This window comes from Lithobates pipiens, unplaced genomic scaffold (genome assembly GCF_037356315.1).
Source record: "Lithobates pipiens isolate NorthernLeopardFrog02 unplaced genomic scaffold, aLitPip1_a1.2 Scaffold_30, whole genome shotgun sequence".
Taxonomy (NCBI): Eukaryota; Metazoa; Chordata; class Amphibia; order Anura; family Ranidae; genus Lithobates; species Lithobates pipiens.
The window spans coordinates 96,894,574-96,913,889 of record NW_027507791.1 but is presented as its reverse complement, the minus strand read 5'-3'; the positions used below and the strand labels follow the sequence as shown (position 1 = coordinate 96,913,889).

Here is a 19,316-nt window from a genome sequence, read left to right as displayed (position 1 = left end):
AATTTGGCAAAAATTACGTTTACATGCTGGGGAAAGCGGAAGTGACAAAATACTTGTCGCTTCAAGTTTCTAATACCATAGAGATAATTAGGGAAGAAGTCCCCAATCATCTCTTTGGTAGAACGGTTGAATCTCCGACTTCAGTCCTGGGACGGAAGAGACCGGAGAGGCATCAGACGGTGGGGCACCCTTTTGCTGCCTATGAAAGCAATAAAACAGCTAATTAACCACTAGGATTGCTTAAAATTGTACATCTCAAATGTACCATCTTAAAATGGTACATCTTAATTCAAATGACCCATAGAGCTAAATTGTCAAATTGAATATTTAATTTTGGCAGAGATGAGGGGTGCAGTTGTCCCAGAGGAAGGCATAGACTGCAAAAAAAAAAAAAAAGCATAGTCAGAGGTTTAAACCCTTCCCTACTCCTCTAATAATATGTTTCAAATTTTTGTTTGTGGGCATCTGTTCTGACAGGAAGTGAAAGAAAATATTTCCTATATGAACTAAGATGGCAGTAAAAGACAGGCATAAGTTGTAACCCTTCTCCATTCTTTCCAAATTAAATAAACATATTTTGGTTGAAAGTGGGCTTTACAATGCCTTTAAAAAGGTATTCATACCCCTTGAAATTTTGCACATTTTGCCATGTTACAACCAGTAAAAATGTATTTTATTGGAATTTTATGTGATAGACTAACACAAAGTCGCACATAATTGTGAAGTGGAAGGAAAACGATAAATGGTTTTTAAAATGTTTTACAAATAAATATCTGAAATGTCTGGTTTGCATTTGTATTCAGCCCCCTTTACTCTGTTACCCCTAACAAAAATCTAGTGTAACCAAATGCCACCTGTCTGTCACCTAGGTGACTGTCACCTAATTAGTAAATTGAGTCCACCAGTGTGTAATTTAATCTCAGTATAAATACAGCTGTTCTGTGAAGCCCTCAAAGGTTTGTTAGAGAACCTTAGTGAACAAACAGCATCATGAAGGCCAAGAACACCAGACAGGTCATGGTTAAAGTTGTGGAGAAGTTTAAAGCAAGGTTAGGTTATAAAAATATCCCAAGCTTTGAACATCTCACGCACTGTTCAATCCATCACCTGAAAATGGAAAGCGTATGGCACAACTGCAAACCTAAACCAGCAATATATCACGCAGAACTGGCAGGTAATATATGAGTCAGTGATCACTGGCAGCTATAAGGTGGACCTTAAGGGATCAATAACGGGGCGGAAACCCAATAACAACAAGTAATATCAAGGAGAAGTCCACAGGATGGATGGATCCACAGGTGGATGGGGATAGCACACACAGTCACCGGAAGCTCCTCAGTAGGAAATGGGAATTCTCACAGACTCAAACAAAAACAGCAGGAAGAGGGCATCTGGGTCAGTGTGATAGTAAAAACAAGTAACACTTTATTTAGATACACTTACATAAAAGTATGTTGCAAACTGCACACAGGGTGGATGTGGATCACCAATCAAGCAGCAAGTCATCACAAGGGATCAGAAGACTGCTATGGGGATAAGCTCAGACCCACCGCATTGTCTCTTGCTAGCTCTGTGAGGGCGGGCCACGGTATGGTCCCTTACTAGCTCTGCAAGAGTGAGCTGCCATATGGTCTCTTGCTAGCTCCGTGAGAGTGGGCTGCCGTATGGTCTCTTGCTAGCTCTGTGAGAGCGGACCATCGTATGGTCTCTTGCTAGCTCTGTGAGAGCGGGCGCTCTCACAGAGCTAGAAAAAGACCATACGGCAGGTCTGAACTTATCCCCACAGCGGTCTTCTCATCCCTTGTGATGGCTGACTGCTTGATTGGTGATTCACATCCACCCTGTGTGCAGCTTGCAAGATACTTTTATGTAAGTGTATATGAAGTGTTACTTGTTTTTACTATCACACTGACCCAGACACCCTCTTTCTGCTCGTTTTGCAAACCTAGACCATCCACCTAAACTGGCAGGCCAGGTAAGGAGAGCATTAATCAGAGAAGCAGGAGGCCCATGGTAACTTTGGAGGAGCTGCAGAGATTCACAGCTCAGGTGGGACAATCTGTCCACAGGACAACTATTAGTCGTGGCAAGAAGAAAGCCATTGTTGAAAGAAAGCCATAAGAAGCTCCGTTTGCAGTTTGCCATGTGGGGGAAACAGCAAACGTGGAAGAAGATGCTCTGGTGAGGAGAAACCAAATTAAACTTTTTGGCCTAAAAGCAAAACGCCTTGTGTGGCGGAAAACTAGCACTGTGCATCACCCTGGACATACCACCCCCACCAGGAAACATGGTCATCATGTTGTGGGGATGCTTTTCTTCTGTAGGGACAGGGAAGCTGGTCAAAGTTGATGGGAAAATTATCATTATTATTATTATTATTATACAGGATTTATATAGCACCAGCAGTTTGTGCAGCGCTTTACAACATGAGGACAGACAGTACAGTTACAGTACAATTCACTAAAGCAGGGATCAGAGGGCCCTGCTTGTTAGAGCTTACAATCTAGAAAAAGGATGAAGCCAAATACAGGGCAGTCTTAGAAAATAAACGGTTAGAGTCTGCAAAAGACTTGAGACTGGGGCAAAGGTTTGTCTTCCAGCAGAACAACTGTAAACATAAAGCCAGAGCTACAATCACAGATTGCTTAGAAGCATATTAATGTGGGGGGTGAGCGTGGGCGCCCGCCTCCCCCATCCCCATATTAATGTGTTAGAATGGCCCAAAGTCCAGACCTAAATCCAAATGGGAATCTGTGGTAAGACTTGAAAATTGCTCTTCATAGACGCTCTCCATCCAATCTGACAGATTTTGAACTAGAAGAAGAAAGACGAATGGGAAAGAATGCACGCCACACTTTTCAGATATTTGTAAAAAAATTGAAAATCATTTATCATTTTCTTTTTACTTCACAATTATGTGCCACTTTGTGTTGGTCTATCACATAAAATCCCAATAAAATATATTTACATTTTTGGTTGTAACATGAAACAATTTGGAAAGTTTCAAGAGGTATAAATACTTTTTAAAGCCATTGTAAGCATTATTCCAGCACTAGAACAACTTAGTTGGGGACTATGTGCTTCCAGGCATAGCTGCACCATACATCTTTTCAATGGGAAATCAATGTTACATGTATATGAATGGAGGAAATGGGGAGCATAACATCGGGAATTCCATTCTAGAGGGAAATATTATTTTAAAAAAAAAAGTTTCTTCTGAATATTTAGTTTGACATTAACATAAGTTAACTTTTTTAATTCATTGTTCACAGACACCTACTGGACTAACCCCCAGTACCGTCTGAAGCTCTTGGAGGAAGATGATGACCCTGAAGACAATGAAGTTGTGTGCAGTTTCCTTGTTGCCTTAATGCAGAAAAACCGCAGAAAAGATCGAAAAGTGGGAGCAAATCTGTTCACAATTGGCTTTGCTATTTATGAGGTAACTAACTGGTCTGACTATAAATGACCACATGGGCAACTTTAAACTGGTCATACATTGGCAGAATGCTATAAGATCGGATGTCCTGTTTTTGATGGGATCATCAGACCCTAGTATCCACCTAAGGCTGAAAAGCCACACATTTTCCCCTAAAAAATATTATGAGCAGACCCTAGTATCTGATTGAGGTTAGACAGTTACTAATTCTACCAAAAAGATACAGTAGACAGCGTTACTGAATCAGATGATGATTATGTCATGCCAGAGGGTGCAATTTCCTGGCAATGTGCCAGTCAGGTTGACTGTTTTATTGGGGACTTAAAGGATTGCTCCATGCAAACATAAACATCTTCTAAGATCATATACTGTATCTACATTCAAAATTTATTTTTATTGTATGTGCTGTGGGAACTTGTAAAGCTAGCCGAGCATGTTTTTGTGTTTTCAACCCCCAGGCTTAACAAGAAAACCAATCTATTTTCCCATTCATGAGCATGGATGAAGGAAACTCCACTGCCGGCTATTTTATTCAGGTAGCCATGACACCTGTGGCTGCCTAAATATCTGAACAATGGCTGCTTCTGATAGGATGCAGTAACTGTTCAGCCGCTAACTTTCCACTCAGCTCAGTCGAATTTTAAGCCATGTATGGCCATCTTAACTCTTTTATGGGTTTACATTCACTTGATTTTCTGAACTAGCTTTGCATTTTGTTTCTATCACTCGGGTTTCCTTGCTACTACTGCTGAGATAAGCTATCAGAGGACTCACAGACTTGCACTGTGAATAGAAGCAGTGAAAAGCAAATATGACTTCCCCCATTTGCATATATAACTATAAATAATGAACAGAAACAGGTTTTCTAAAATATTAACATGTTCTGATAAGATTAAGAGCTGGTTCACACCTATGCATATTTTAGTGCATTTTCATATATATATATATATATATATATATATATATATATACACATACATAAATTGCGCATAAATGATCCAGGAAGAAACTAAAACAACATATTTATGCAGGCAATGTGTATAGACACTAAATATACGTGTATGATAGAACAAAAAATGAATGTGCTATGTGACAATCAATATATGAGTGAATGATGTCCAATAATGTGAAGGAAAAAAAATATTTTAAAGATAAATTATAGTCCTTAGTGTTTTGACCGGTGAACCAAACAATGAATTGTAGATTTACAAAATGTGGTTCAAAATAACTGACACTTGAACTAGATAACGATGTGACAAAGGAAAGCGTGCCCAAAATTGATAAGTGATCCACCACCAGAGAGTCCAAAGTATTACTGGAGCAATTGAATCCAAATGAGTGTACACCCAATGGGTCAATCAGGCTTGTAGGGCCACACACCCAGGGGAAACTGTCACAGAGGACACGACTTCCAACCAGAAGACCAACTCCAACAATGGACCTCAATGGAATAGGTAATAGACAGAGAACCACATGGATAGTTGCTCCAATAGGACAAATTTATGAAAAGGAAGAAGAAGTAGGCACATAGTGTAATCCCAATTAAATCAGAAGTAATTTATGCTATAAAAAAGGAGGAAATACACTCACATTTTTTCGTAGATAAAAAAGCGCTTTGGAATAAAACAGTGACTGGATAATGCCCCAGATGATGTCTTTTAAGAGGAAAAGCATTGGGGACACTCTGCTGAAGTCACTGTTTTATTCCAAAGCGCTTTTTTATCTACTAGAATGTGAGTGTATTTCCTCCTTTTTTATTGAATACAGGTATACCCCACATTTAAGTACACAATGTGGTTTATTTACTAAAGCTGGAAAGTGCAAAATCAGGCTCACTTCTGCATAGAAACCAATGAGCTTCCAAGTCGTATTACCAAAGCTTAATTGAACAAGCTGGGGGTTAGAAGCTCATTGGTTTCTATACAGAAGTGAGCCTGATTTTGCACTTTCCAGCTTTAGTAAATAAACCCCATTATGTACTTAAAAGTGGGTTATCCCTTTAAATTACTTCTGATTTAAATGAGATTACACTATGGGGGTTATTTACTAAAGGAAAAGCCACTTTGCACTGAAAGTGCACTTGTAAGTAAAGTCCCTGTAGATCAGAGGGGGACATGCCAGGAAAATAAAAAACAGCATTTTAGCTTTCACGTGATTGGATGATAAAATCAGCAGATCTACCCCTCAGATTTACTTTCAGTGCACTTTCAAGTGCACTTGCAGTGCAAAGTGGATTTGCCTTTCGTTAATAACCCCCGTTGTCTACATATATAAGTTGTTTGAGTTTCTTCCTGGATCATTTATGTGCACTTTATGTGTATATATATATATATATATATATATATATATATATATATATATATATATATATATATATATATATATATATATACATACATATATATATATATATATATATATATATACATACATATATATATATATATACATATATTTATTTATTTATTTTCTGTTTATTCTGAGATTTATTCCGAGCGCTGCACTTACTGTTCACATTTTTTTGCAATGAATCTATTGCTGTGCTAGCTGCTTTTTTTTACATTGATTGCAGACAGAGCAGTATATTTGCTTTACATTTCTCACTTTTAACATGGTGTCCTAGGGGTCACATTCACATCTGTGCATTTTATGGAAAGGGGCAGGAACTTTTTTCTGGTTTTTGCTTCCATAGACTTCAATGGATCAAAAACGTGTATTGTATTGTGTATGCGGCCTCTCAGCGTGTGTACCTGTGTAAACCACTAACCGCACTGAGAACACAGTAGCTGGCAGTTAAAGGAAAGCTCTTGATGCATACTAGCAATTGGGAGCTTTACGATCATGTGATCACTGTGGCAGCCAGTCACAGCACTCACATGACCTGACCGGCTCCTGACTTTTAAAACCCTTAAAGAGCCAGGAGGCGGTCAGCGAGCAGGGTTTAAAGTGTGTACCAATTATTAATATCTTATCTAAACCCAATGACAAAAACGTAATACAATTCAGCTTACCTGTTCTAAGATGGTGGCTGCATTTGTTTTCTTTTCTATGGATTTTCCCCTTTATATTCACCCATTGATTCTGTTAGTAACACACTTTCTGACCTTGGATTACAACACTTGCTCACTGTACTCTAAAAAGGAGGTGCACTTCATTGTGAAAAAAAAGGAGCAGGTGCATTGTCACCCTATGCTGTTCTTTTGAGGTACTATGAAAACAGACAAACCATAAAATGACAATATAAACCTCATGTATGAGCACACTAGAAAAATTGTGTAACACTTTATGAGAAAGTATTTTGTAATTGTCTGTATCATGCAATGGGGTGAAGGTAGTTTCTCAATGTGTTTCACAGAAATCAGCTAACCACCGTCCTTGGGGGATGTATCCCCCCCCCCCCCGCATCCTATTTGGTATGGTAGCCCTTGAATTATTGACTTAATGCCTGTGCACTATGCAATATATCAATAGATGGGTACATTACAATACTTTAATAGCTATATATTGCTCTTCTGTTTAGACTCAACCCTTCTGATATCTGTCTACATCTAGATTGTACATAGTTTATCCTCTTCTCGGGTAGTGCTGGGATGTTTAGTATATCTGTGGAGTTGCCTCATTTACATCTTTCCCACAGTACAGTAAATGGGTAATATTATATTACATATATTTTATTTTGTACCATTCAATCTCATTTATTTTGGGATGTGGTTTTTAATCCATTTGCTCAGCCCTTGATATTTACATTCCCATATGGCTGGATAATTAAATATTCACAAAATTTGAATAATATTCAAAACTTCTTTGGTAAATCAGTTTATTTTTTGATGCACAGGACGTTACAAGCATTTCTGGCAGTATCAACGGGTCTTTCCAGTGCTAGCAGAAAATGTACTTACCCTGAAAAAAGAAAACAAATTCAGCCACCACATATACAGTCTATAAGCCATAAAATGTTACATTTTTGTTCTTGCATTTAGATATATGTTAAAGTGTAAGTTCACCTTTTCACAAAAAATAAAAAGGTGAACTAATTCTACACTCTCCCCACCCACTCCCCCTCCAACCCGGTCCACACTGAACTTAGCTTCCTGGGTTAAGGGCTGTCACTACCCACACAATCAGTGTAGTGGTCCAGGGATATAAAATCCCTTCTTCTTCCCCTTCTTTGTATAGGGCTTCCAGGATGGATCAGGTCGATACCAATTCGTCAAAGAGGAATTTCTCTGGTCCATTCTGGGAGCCCTACACAAAGAAGATGAAGAAGAGAGGGGATTTCAAATCCCTAGACTCCTACACCGGCTGCATGGGCAGTTACCCAGGAAGGTAAGTACAGAAGGGGCCAGGGGAGTGGGGAGGGTTTAGGATGTTAGTTTATCTTTTCTTTTTTTGTGAAAAAGGTGAGCTTACACTTAAGTAAAAAAAAAAAAAAAATTCACCCTGGCTCTAGAATGGAAATCAGGTAAATTTTCCTGAACAGCATACTCCTAAATTTTTTAAACCTAATTAATCATGAATATTTTGTGTCAGTATGCTTTGTAGGTTACATTTATACATCTGCATATTAACCCCCCTGATGGTCTTCCCGAGTCTGGCTCGGGGTGGAATTTTTGTACCATTAGCGGTAACCCCGAGCCAGACTCGGGACTGCATCGCTGGATCCAGGAGGATGTTTACTTACCTTCTCCCTCGGATCCAGCGTTGTCTCCCCACTGTACGAGCGAGCCGTGTCTCGCTCGATCTATCACGGACCTGATCTCCGTGCCCTGCGAGCGTTGCGATGCACGGGGACGGAGATCGGCGCCAAATTCAAAAAGTGAAACACACAGTATACATACAGTATAATGTAATCTTACAGATTACATTGCTGTATGTAAATATTTCACATCCCCTTTGTCCCTAGTGGTCTGCCCAGTGCCCTGCATGCAGTTTTATATTATAAAAACTGTTCTTTATGCCTGGAAACTGGAGATTGCCCATAGCAACCAAAACTGTCCCTTTACATCAAAAATGGTTTTAGACCAGCTAGAAAATAGCGATAATAAATTGGAATCACTTGCAGAATTGAGTGACAGCGATTTGTGGGGAGATCCGTCATCAAATACTGAAAAGTAATGACAGTGACAATTCTGCAACTGAGCAAATTTCAGTGTTTTTGATTTGATTACATTATTGAATTATTTTTATTATTGTTATATTATTATTTGGTACAATTATTTATAGTTATTTATTATATTATAATTTATGATTTCATTTTTCAAACTTTATTATACCCGGGATGTCTGCTAGACTCTGGTTTGGACAGATTTAAGAGAGTTATTCCTAGAATTACAGGACTACAATATAAAACGCCAAATTTTCATGCAAAATAATTGTACCGCTTTTAGCACCTAAAATCCGAAATAATCGTACTGCCAGGGAGGTTAACAGTCCTAGTTGGTTAGCTAAAGTAACCAACATAGCTCTTTTTTACCTAACACTGTGCTTTTACAGTCATCTGTGTGGTCAATACAACTCTTGGTACTTTAGAGAGCTTTTTCACAAATAGAGGGTTGAGTATACTGTAGGCCTTTGTATGAACACCACTTTCCTGGTGCCTCCATGGCAGCATACCTGTGACAAGCTCCGCCTTGGCTCCTCCCTCAGGACTAGTGAATATTATAAAAGAAAAGGTTAGTACAGCCCCCGCATTCTCCTTTTTTTCCTCATACCTCATGGCAGTGAATCCTGGTCGGCGTCCTTACCTTCTGCATTCGGCAGCGTCCGTCCGGGTTCAAGCCTCTCCCGGACACAGTTCCTTCTCTTGGGCAGCTAAACGCGCTAATAAGGTTGGAAGTCCCTTCTGTAGGATCTTTTGGGACAAGCAGTTTGTCTCTTAAGTAAGAGCTTTACCTGCAGTATGGGCATTCAGGCTCCAGTCTATGGCAGCAGAGGTGGCAGCTTTGCTCTGTCCCTGAGACTTGTTGTTCCCCTCCTGTCTCATCTGTCCTTTCTCTCTCTCTCTTTTGCGCTCTGTTCCCCTGGTCCACATAGTTTTAGGAGACCCCCTTCCCTTCCCACGTGCGTTTGTTATCCTCAGACTCACTAGGGGCCGCGCGCGGCGAGTCTGTGTCATTTTATAATAGATCAGCGTTCCCGTCGTCGTCTGCGCATGCGCCGGCGGGTCGTATGTTTCGACGGCCAGTCTCGACGTTCGGCGCATGCGCGGTAGCGTCGGAGGACGGCCATTTTTACTGAGGGCGAATGGTTCTTCTTGCCCTCAGAGTGTCAGGGGAGGAGCTCAAGCGTGACATCACTTCCCCTCCTCCTATTTATTTCCCCAGCAGCACAAGTGAAATGCCTGTGGTCAACAAGGGAATTACACTCTAGAGTTCCAGGCTATACCCACCCCTGTTAAGGTAAGGCATGTCTTAATGCATTTGTCTTCTTATACTTGTGAGCATGCGAATATATATATGTATAGCTCTGATGGAACAACTTGTTCGTTAAAAGTGTATCAATTTATTAATTGATTTATTAATTTATTAAATTTTTAAAAAATTTCTCTTTTCATCGGAGCCTCCTAAAAAAAAAAAAAAAAAAAAAAAAAAAATATAAAAAAAAAAAAAATTTTTTTTGGATGTTTTAAAAAAAAAAAAAAAAAACACACAGCGCACAGTAACAGTGGGGGGAAGTCGTTACTTATGTAGGCAAATTCCCTTTTTTTCCGTGAATCAGCGCACGACCGGTTGACGCCTTTTCCTCTGACTCTTTCCTAGCCGTTACCTCTGCTTAGCCGCCTAACATGAGCCTTTCGCCGCCCGCTCAAGATCCTACTCTACTCCCAAGGTAAGGACCTACGCCCAGGTAAGTTTTAAAAAAAAAAAAAAAGAGTGCACTAAGGACGATACTTTTTGTATTTCAGTCCTGTACGCCAGAAGACGTCTAAGAAGACCTCAAGGCGATATGAAGATGACGATGATGATTCCTGTCACAGCAGGGACAGGTCGCCCAGACATGGGCATTACAGAAGTGGCAGGAAAGCTTCAGCCAAGAGGCGCCGTCATTCGCGCTCCCCGAGACCTAGACCTAATAAATGTCAGGCCTGCGGAGGCACCCCACTTCCGGACAAACTAATTTGTCGTGATTGCCTTAGAGACTATGCAGCAGACAGAGAGTCTGAGGGCCTACAGGTGGCAGATCTCCTTAAAAAGGCAGTAAAAGACTCCCTTGCGGAATTGGTCGCCACAAGGCCAACGCAACAACCAGCATCCCCTCCTCAGGAACAGATGGCCGAGGCCTCCATTCCCATTCCATCCACGAGTGGAAGTGGTCGTCCGTTCCCTCCCTCCTCCTCTAAGCATCAGGACGAAATGGCCATTTCAGAGGATTCTTCAGATGACACAGATGCCTCTGGCTTTCCCTTCGCCATGGTCCAGCCCTATGTGCAGGCTGTTAAACAAGCAATCGGTTGGGAGGATTCCAACACGGAGGTCAGGAAGTCCAAATCATACTTCCCCTTCCTTAAGCGCCAGATCTCCTTCTTCCCTCTTATGGAGGAAATCAGGGAAGTGATCGAGGAAGAATGGGGGAGGACAGACAAAAGACTTTCCATCAATCGATTGGGAAAATTATACCCTTTCTCCGAGGCAGATTCCAAAATGCTGGACGGCCCTCCGGTGGTAGATGCCGCAGTGGTAAGGCTGGCCAAGAATGTCACTTTGCCCCTAGATGATTCAACCTCCTTCAAGGACCCTCTGGACAGGAGGATGGACCTCGACCTTAAGAAGGCCTATCAGATGGCAGGATATGCTTGTAAACCTGCAATAGCTCTGACATCAGTGTCCAACGCATTACGCGTCTGGACAGATAATATAGAGTCAGCAATCCAACAAGATGTCCCTAAAGAAGATATAATCAGGGCATTGGATGAGCTGAAGCTATCAGCCGACTTCATTGGGGAGGCCGCGATCGATTCGATTCGTTGCTCCGCAAGGGCAATGCTTCACACAGTAATGGCCAAAAGGGCACTGTGGCTAAAACCATGGGCAGCGGACATTGCCTCGAAGCAAAATTGGTGCAAGATACCCTTTGACGGTAAAGCCTTGTTCGGGGAAAAACTTGACAAAGCCATCTCTCGGGTCACTGGCGGAAAGTCAGGCCTACTTCCTCAAGACAGGCGCTCCAGACGTTTCAGATCATCTGCACCAAGGTTCCAATTTTCCAAAAATAGGGACTACCGACAATCCAGACAAGGGAAAGGCTTCAGGCAAAACTGGAAAAGCACACAGTCTACATTTCTCAAGTCCAGGAGGCAGAGGCCAGTACCTACCCCACAGGATCCATCGAAATCCTTTTGACGCCAGGCCAGCCCAAGTGATCCCTGTGGGGGCCAGGTTGAAACAGTTCTCAAAGATCTGGGAACAAAAATGCAGGGATCCTTGGGTTGTTGCAACAGTCAAACACGGTCATTTCTGGTCCTTCCTAAACAAACCCCCCAAAGACTTTTTTTCTCCGACAAGGGTATCAAGATCTCCTCAAAAGGCGGAAGCTCTGAAGCAATTTCTTATTTCCCTACAGGAACAACGAGCAGTAGTTCCAGTGCCTCCATCCGAGAGATTTTTAGGTTTCTATTTCACCCTGTTTCTAGTCCCCAAAAGAAACGGAGGGTGGAGACCCGTGATAGACCTAAAGAGGCTAAATCGCTATATCTTTCTGGAAAAGTTCAAGATGGAGTCTCTTCAGACGATTATTCGCGTAGTCCAACCAGGGGATTGGATGTTGTCAATAGACCTGCAAGACGCTTACTTACACATACCCATACTCCCGACGTTCCAGAAATACCTGAGATTCGCGGTGGGGCAAGTACATCTCCAATTTCGGAGCCTTCCATTTGGCCTCTGCACGTCACCCAGAGTCTTTACAAAAACCCTGATCGCCATCATAGCACCTCTGAGAGAATTGGGGCTCCGGGTGTATCACTATCTGGACGACCTTCCTCTCCTGGCGAAGGACCCAACCCAGTTATTAGAACACAGAAATATCCTGTTAACAACACTAGTGGATTTTGGATGGAAGATAAACTACGAGAAAAGTCTTCTCTCTCTGACTCAAGAGATGGTCTATCTGGGAGCCCTGTTCAATACAATGAACGGATCGGTGTCTCTCCCACCTCAGAAGGTATCTTCCATTGTCCAACAGATGAAGAAGGTGAGCTCCAGATCCTACCTGACAGCCTCAAATTGTTTGAGCCTGATAGGTCGGATGTCATCATGCATCCCTATGGTCCCCTGGGCCCACTGGCATTTGAGACATTTTCAGCTGGAGTTCTTAAGAATGTGGAACAAACGATATCTATCCCAACCCATACACCTGACGACCCGGATGCTCAGGAGTCTACATTGGTGGATGAAGAGACAGTCGCTTCTGAAGTCTCGCCCGCTAGGGCATGTCGACTGGATCATAATTACTACCGATGCCAGCGCAGCTGGTTGGGGAGCACATTCCAACAAGACCTCCGTACAAGGAAGATGGTCCTTCAATGCAGCCGGCATGGTGTCCAATGTCCTGGAGCTCAGAGCGGCCTATCTTGCACTGCTAGCCCTGGAGTTCGAGATTTCGGGCAAACCAGTTCTCCTCAGGATGGACAACAGGGCAGCGGTATCTTATGTGCACCGTCAAGGGGGAACGCGCAGCAGATCTCTCCTGAACGAGGTGGACCCCTAATTCCTCTGGGCCAAAAGGAATCTGAAGGACCTGAGGGCAGTCTATCTGCCCGGCCATCTCAACTCAAGGGCAGACGGCCTTTCCCGCAGGTTCGCAGACACCAACGAGTGGTCCTTACACCCGGAAATCTTCAACTGGATAATGATCCAGTGGGGGCCCCTCGAGCTAGACCTCTTTGCGACAGCATCCAACACCAAACTTCCAAGGTTTATCTCGAGATTTCCGCACCCCCAGGCGGAGGCAACAGATGCCCTATCAGCCCCTTGGGCATGCGATCGGGCCTACGCTTTTCCTCCACGGCCCCTCATACCGAGGTTCCTGTCAAGACTCGTGAGGGAGACATCGACGGTGATAGCCGTTCTACCATACTGGCCAAGAAGGCCTTGGTTCCCTACAGCAATGGATCTGAGCACCAGTCCTCCAGTCAAGGTTCCAATAGTACCCCTCCTCCTGTCGCAAGGATGTCACACCCACCCAGATCCCCGCAGGCTGGACCTTCACATCTGGCAACTGAAAGGAAAAGGTTCCAATCCCTGGGGTGCTCCGACAAAGTGATCGCAACCCTGCTCAAAGCGAGAAAACCATCCACGAACAACATATATGATAAAGTATGGAACAAGTTCAGGACTTTCATGCTTGATAGAAACTGTGATCCAGGTTCCCCTTCGTCATCTCAAATTCTTGAGTTCTTGCAGGCAGGCCTGGACCTAGGGCTTGCATTAGGTACATTGAAGGTACAGGTGTCAGCGATCTCGGCAGCAACCAGTAGAAGATGGGCGGAGGATCCATTGTTAATCCAATTCTTTAAGGCCGTCAGGAAGATCAGACCACCAACCAAACAATCTTTTCCCACTTGGGACCTTACGGTCATCCTGGAGTCCTTAGCCAATCCACCCTTTGCCCCTTCGAGCTCAATATCACTCTGGAATCTAACTTTAAAATTAGCCTTTCTGATAGCCATAACCTCCGGCAGACGGGTGTCAGAGCTCCAAGCTTTGGGAGCAGATCATGATCACATTATATTTTACCCAGATAGAGTGGAACTCAGAACAGTACGAGGGTTCATTCCCAAGGTCGCTTCATCCTTGAGCATGTCAGAACCCTGGGCACTCCCAACATTTTCTGAACAGGACTCTGTTGCTCTTCATGAATTAGACATCGCCTCCACTCTGAAATGCTATCTGCAAGCCACAGCTTCATTCCGGGCTTCCATCAGACTGTTCATAATTCCCTGGGGAAAATACAAAGGAAAGGAGGCATCAGCTAGAACGATCGCCTCATGGATCGTCAAACTCATCCACAAGGTGTACAGGACAAAGGGACTAGAGACCCCTTCGGCGGTCAGGGCGCACTCCACAAGAGCGGTTTCTGCCTCTTGGGCGGCAAGAGCGAATGTGTCGATCGAAACTATTTGTCGGGCAGCGACCTGGTCGTCCCAACACACATTCCTGAAACATTACAGGGTGGACCCAGGAGCTCTCTCCTCAGTGGAATTTGGCAGACAGGCAGTCACTTCGGCCTTCGCCTCTTCTAAATAATAAATTCTTTAAATAAAACTCTAAGCATTATCCCACCCGTCTCAGCTAGTTATTTGTCACAGGTATGCTGCCATGGAGGCACCAGGAAAACAGAAAATTGTACCATACTTACCGTAATTTTCTTTTCCTGGTGCCTATCCATGGCAGCATACATTCCCACCCTCGGTATTCTATATTAACGAGAATGCGGGGGCTGTACTAACCTTTTCTTTTATAATATTCACTAGTCCTGAGGGAGGAGCCAAGGCGGAGCTTGTCACAGGTATGCTGCCATGGATAGGCACCAGGAAAAGAAAATTACGGTAAGTATGGTACAATTTTCTGTTTTTTGACAGAATTTACCATTTTGTTGCTGCAATTTGTATGCCGTTTTTCACCTTCTCTGTATTTTTTTGTTCTTTTCCTTCCTCCAAGGTCCCAAAAGAGGTATGGTGGTGAAAGGATAAGTATGGAAAAAGTATCTTATAATGATTTTGTTATGGCTTTTGTAACCCATTGGAAACCAATCCATTTGGGTTATTTTGATGTGTTTCAACTGTAGTGACTGTTGCAAGAATAAATATTGCCATACGGAGTTACTAGCATTCGTCTGTGCCTGGTCATCTGGAATCCCAGTAACCAATTAAATAACATCAACTAACACTGTCCCATTGGAGCATGAAATATGTTTAATGCCACAAAATTATCAAAACTTTACCCCAAATATTTGGCAGCTTATTTCACACTTTGTACTAATACCTGGGGTTCTGTTACAGAGACTTCTCCTCACTTTTTTGTCCTGGAGGCAACAGTTCCAATCGGAAAATAAAAGAAGGAAAAATCCCCAACAGTATCACGGATAAAAATAAAATACATTTTTTGTTAGTAGAGTAGAAAGTTAAAACCTTTGTTGGCTTTTTATTTCTATGTCTCTGTTGCAGATTTTTCCTCACTTCCTGCCTGGTGAAACTGTTATCACTGGGCCATTACATAAACCCAACAGTAGTCCTAACCCTCACTTTATTCAAAATGTAAAATGAAATAGTTTTGGCTGGACTTACCTTCTAACTAATAATTTATTTATTTTTTCTCTGTGATGCAGTGCACACAATGGAAAGCAAAACACCAAGTGCAATAGTTAAGTGAACACACAAACAGTCAACCACAAAAAAAGTGCATAGGCTGGGTGTATACATGCTCCTCCAAAATGAAACTACCCTGGTCCTGATCCCCCGGCGCATTCTTCCTGACAGAGACTCGGGGGTTAATTTGCTAATGTTTACCGCATGGGATAGCACGGTCACTTTACTGATTTTCATAAATGATGTAGTTAAAAAAAAAATCCAATGCACAAAATAAAAAATAAATAAAGATTTTGCAGTATTTACTGCAAAATTTTTAATGTGCCTGTAAATATTGCAAAAAAAATCATGCAGTAAGCTCTTAAGTCCAATTCACAATTGGAAAAGAGAGTAAAAAAACATGCAATATTTATCACCAGGGTTTTGCTGGTGGTATCACATGCGGTATTTGTCAGAAACAGCATGATGCAGGTTGTTAAGGTTGCTCGTTGGGCCAGGAAGTTGGCCGCCGCGTCCCTGACAATGGATGACTCATCAGCTGTCAGCCGGTTCCCCATAGACAGCTGAATGTAAAGAAAACATGCCGGCAATTAAAAATTATGAAAAAAAAAACAGCGTGGGGTCCCCCTCCAATGCATACCAGGTCTTCAGTCGGGTATGGATTCAATATAAAAAAAATGGTGTGGGGCCCCCCCAAGAACCATACCAGACCCTTATCGGAGCATGCTGCCCAAAAGATTAGGAAAGGGAGGGGATGAGCGAGCTTCCCCCTCTCCTGAACTATACCAGGCCACATGCCCTCAACATTGGGGGTGATTTGGGGGGCTCTGCCTCAGATCCCAGAACCCCCCATGTGAATGAGTATGGGGTACATTGTACCAACTACTCATTTACCAAAAAAAGTGTCAAAAAGAAATAAAAACAGCTATGGGGGAAGGTAGTTTGAGGTGGGGGGTAGGATCCCCCCCACAACCACCGCCCAGGGTTGTGTGGAAGAGGATCTTGTCCCCATGTCCCCATCAACATGGGGACAAGGTGCTTTGGGGCAGAGTCCCCCCCAAAGCACCCACCTATGTCGAGGGCATGTGGCCTGGCATAGATCAGGAGGAGGGGCTTGCTCGTCCCACTTTCCTTTCCTGATCTCCTGGGCTATATGGTCGGATAAAGGTCTGGTATGGTGTTTTTTTTTTTCTTAGATTTTTTCATGCGGTTCCCCCTAAAATCCATATCAGACCCAAAGAGACGGTATGCATTGGGGGAGGGAACCCCATGCTGTTTTTGTTCCATAACTTTTAATTGCCAGCACGTTTTCTTTACATTCAGCTCATAAGTCATCTGTTGATAAGGGGGATGCGGCAGCCGGCTTAGCTGCTTAGCAACCAGCTCAATGCGATAACTTACCACATGAATATATGTGGTAATTACAGCATTATCTAAACTTTACAGTAGTAGTTATTTACCGCACAATTTTTTGTGAATTGAACATTTGCACATTTGTTTCGTTATTTTACCGCATTTTTTTAAGCATTATTTACATTTTTATTGAATTGACCTCCAGGATACTCATACTCTTACCAGGCAGACTTCATTCTTCAGGGGAACCACCAAGCAAGGTCCACCCAAGTACTATGTGAGGCTCCCCTGGAGGGAGACCCCATAGGAGGGAGAGAAACCAACCATAAGGCCATGTGCCCTCTCCCCCAAGACTTTCAGGGCAAGTCCAAGGACCTAGATACTACTAATCAAAATAAGTTAAAGTGCATAGTGCTTGGGAAAAAAATAAATAAAATAAGTGCTTTGGGTGCCAAGGAGGCAGGTGTGAAAGAAAGCATGCAAGGGGTGCTGTGACCAAAGTACTATACTAAAAATGTAGTAAGTTACCCCACTGTGAATTTTTTTGGCACCCCTGGACTACCATTCCAGGGGCATATATACCATTGGCTAACTACTGATACACTAATACACTGATACACTAATTACTGGAGAAAAAAATATAATGCAAAGGAACAATAGGGCTTTGTTTGAAACCCTATACTTCAAATTTGAGAATTGGTTGTTTTCCGTAAAAGTCTACTTTTTGTCCAAAGGAAAAAGACATTATTTTTACTACCAATGTTGTGTTAGTTCTTCCTACTAGAAGGTGAAGCCTGTGCTCAGGTAAGAGTAAGGAATATCCTTAATAAAATCGGTATGGATTTGTATGGAAGAAATACCGGGATTTGAACAAAAACTACACACTTTAAATAGTGCTTGTTTATTATTGTTTGCACAGCCCTTTACAACATGAGGGCAAACAGTACAGTTACAATATAATTTAACACAGGAGGAATCAAAGGGCCCTGTTCTTTAGAACTTACAATCTTTATTGTAGTTTCCTTTTTTTAATGTTAGTTTACTAATTTATATAATGCCAGCATATTAAGTAGGGCTTTATGGGGTACACAGATCCATTGATATTATTGGCCATTACCGTAATAGTGTACATTCTAGTGTTCCTACCTCTAGTATGTACTTGCATTAGGATCTATGTGGATGCAGTCACAGTAACCTATTTAATCTATTAGTATGCTTCTAGGAGGAAACTAGAGTGCTCAAGATTTATCCACCCTGCTGTCTTATGTGCATATTAGAGCTGTGCTGTTGATTGTCTTTCTTAATTGCAGCTTGCAAATTGTGTGTGCTCTTTTAAAAATGTGGCTTCCATCTACTAAACAATCATATTCTTCTTTTGATGATAACCCTCTGAGCTGTCTATGTGAGTTTTAGTATATCATAAATTTGTTGGTTCTACATCTACCATGTATTTTGCAGAATATGTTTTGTATTTGGGGTGCTCATCAATTACAGAAGGCTATTACCAGTCAATATGCAATGCTTCTTTTTAATGTAAGTCACTGTTTTTTCTGCTGTTATGCAGATGCATGGGAATAAGCAACATCTACAAAAGGACTTCTTTTTGTACAATGCATCCAAAGATCGGTGTAAGTCTTATATCAACATGAGAGAAGTTTCACAGCGTTTTCGGCTACCTCCCAGTGAATACGTCATTATCCCCTCCACCTATGAGCCGCACCAGGAAGGAGAATTTATTCTGAGAGTATTTTCAGAGAAAAGAAATATTTCAGAGTAAGCCTATTGGAATGTTATCAGTACTTTAATAACTACAATTCCCATTAAAAAACATTCTTTTTATTTAAGTAAATGTAATTTAGCTTAAAGCACATCTGTACTTTAGCCTTGCAGTAAAATGTCAGCACTCAGATGGAGGACCAACACTAGGATTGCTGCAAATTACATATGCCAACAGTACTCATGCTTAGCAGACTGGTGACTTCAGTGCTCTTCAGCTCTTTTGTTTTGCAGTCATCAGGCCAGAGGTGTATTTTTCACCACACAGTGCTGCCGCAATCGAGGCTAAGGTTCTGGCTATGCTGTCAGGCATGGGTGCCTGGGTTACAAAACTGGTCACATAGAACTGCACGGGTTTTTGCAGGTAAATCAGCTCACATATACAGTGCACTGTGTATGTATGAAGCCCCTTTCTGTAAATAAAGCTTTGAGGTGTGTTTACAC

General features: G+C 42.2%; 1 protein-coding gene across 9 annotated transcripts in view; it reads left to right on the top strand.

The window, feature by feature from the left end:
• CAPN3 (calpain 3) overlaps positions 1 to 19,316 on the top strand; it is a 263,927-nt gene that overhangs the window by 191,417 nt on the left and 53,194 nt on the right. For 6 of the 9 annotated variants that reach the window (XM_077464666.1, XM_077464667.1, XM_077464664.1 and 3 more), the window contains 3 exons: positions 3,273 to 3,442; positions 15,097 to 15,108; positions 18,661 to 18,869. In XM_077464666.1, coding sequence (XP_077320792.1) covers positions 3,273 to 3,442; positions 15,097 to 15,108; positions 18,661 to 18,869 — 391 coding nt within the window. The remainder of the gene's footprint in view (positions 1 to 3,272; positions 3,443 to 15,096; positions 15,109 to 18,660; positions 18,870 to 19,316) is intronic. The other 3 variants (XM_077464668.1, XM_077464663.1, XM_077464670.1) reach the window with 1 other exon arrangement.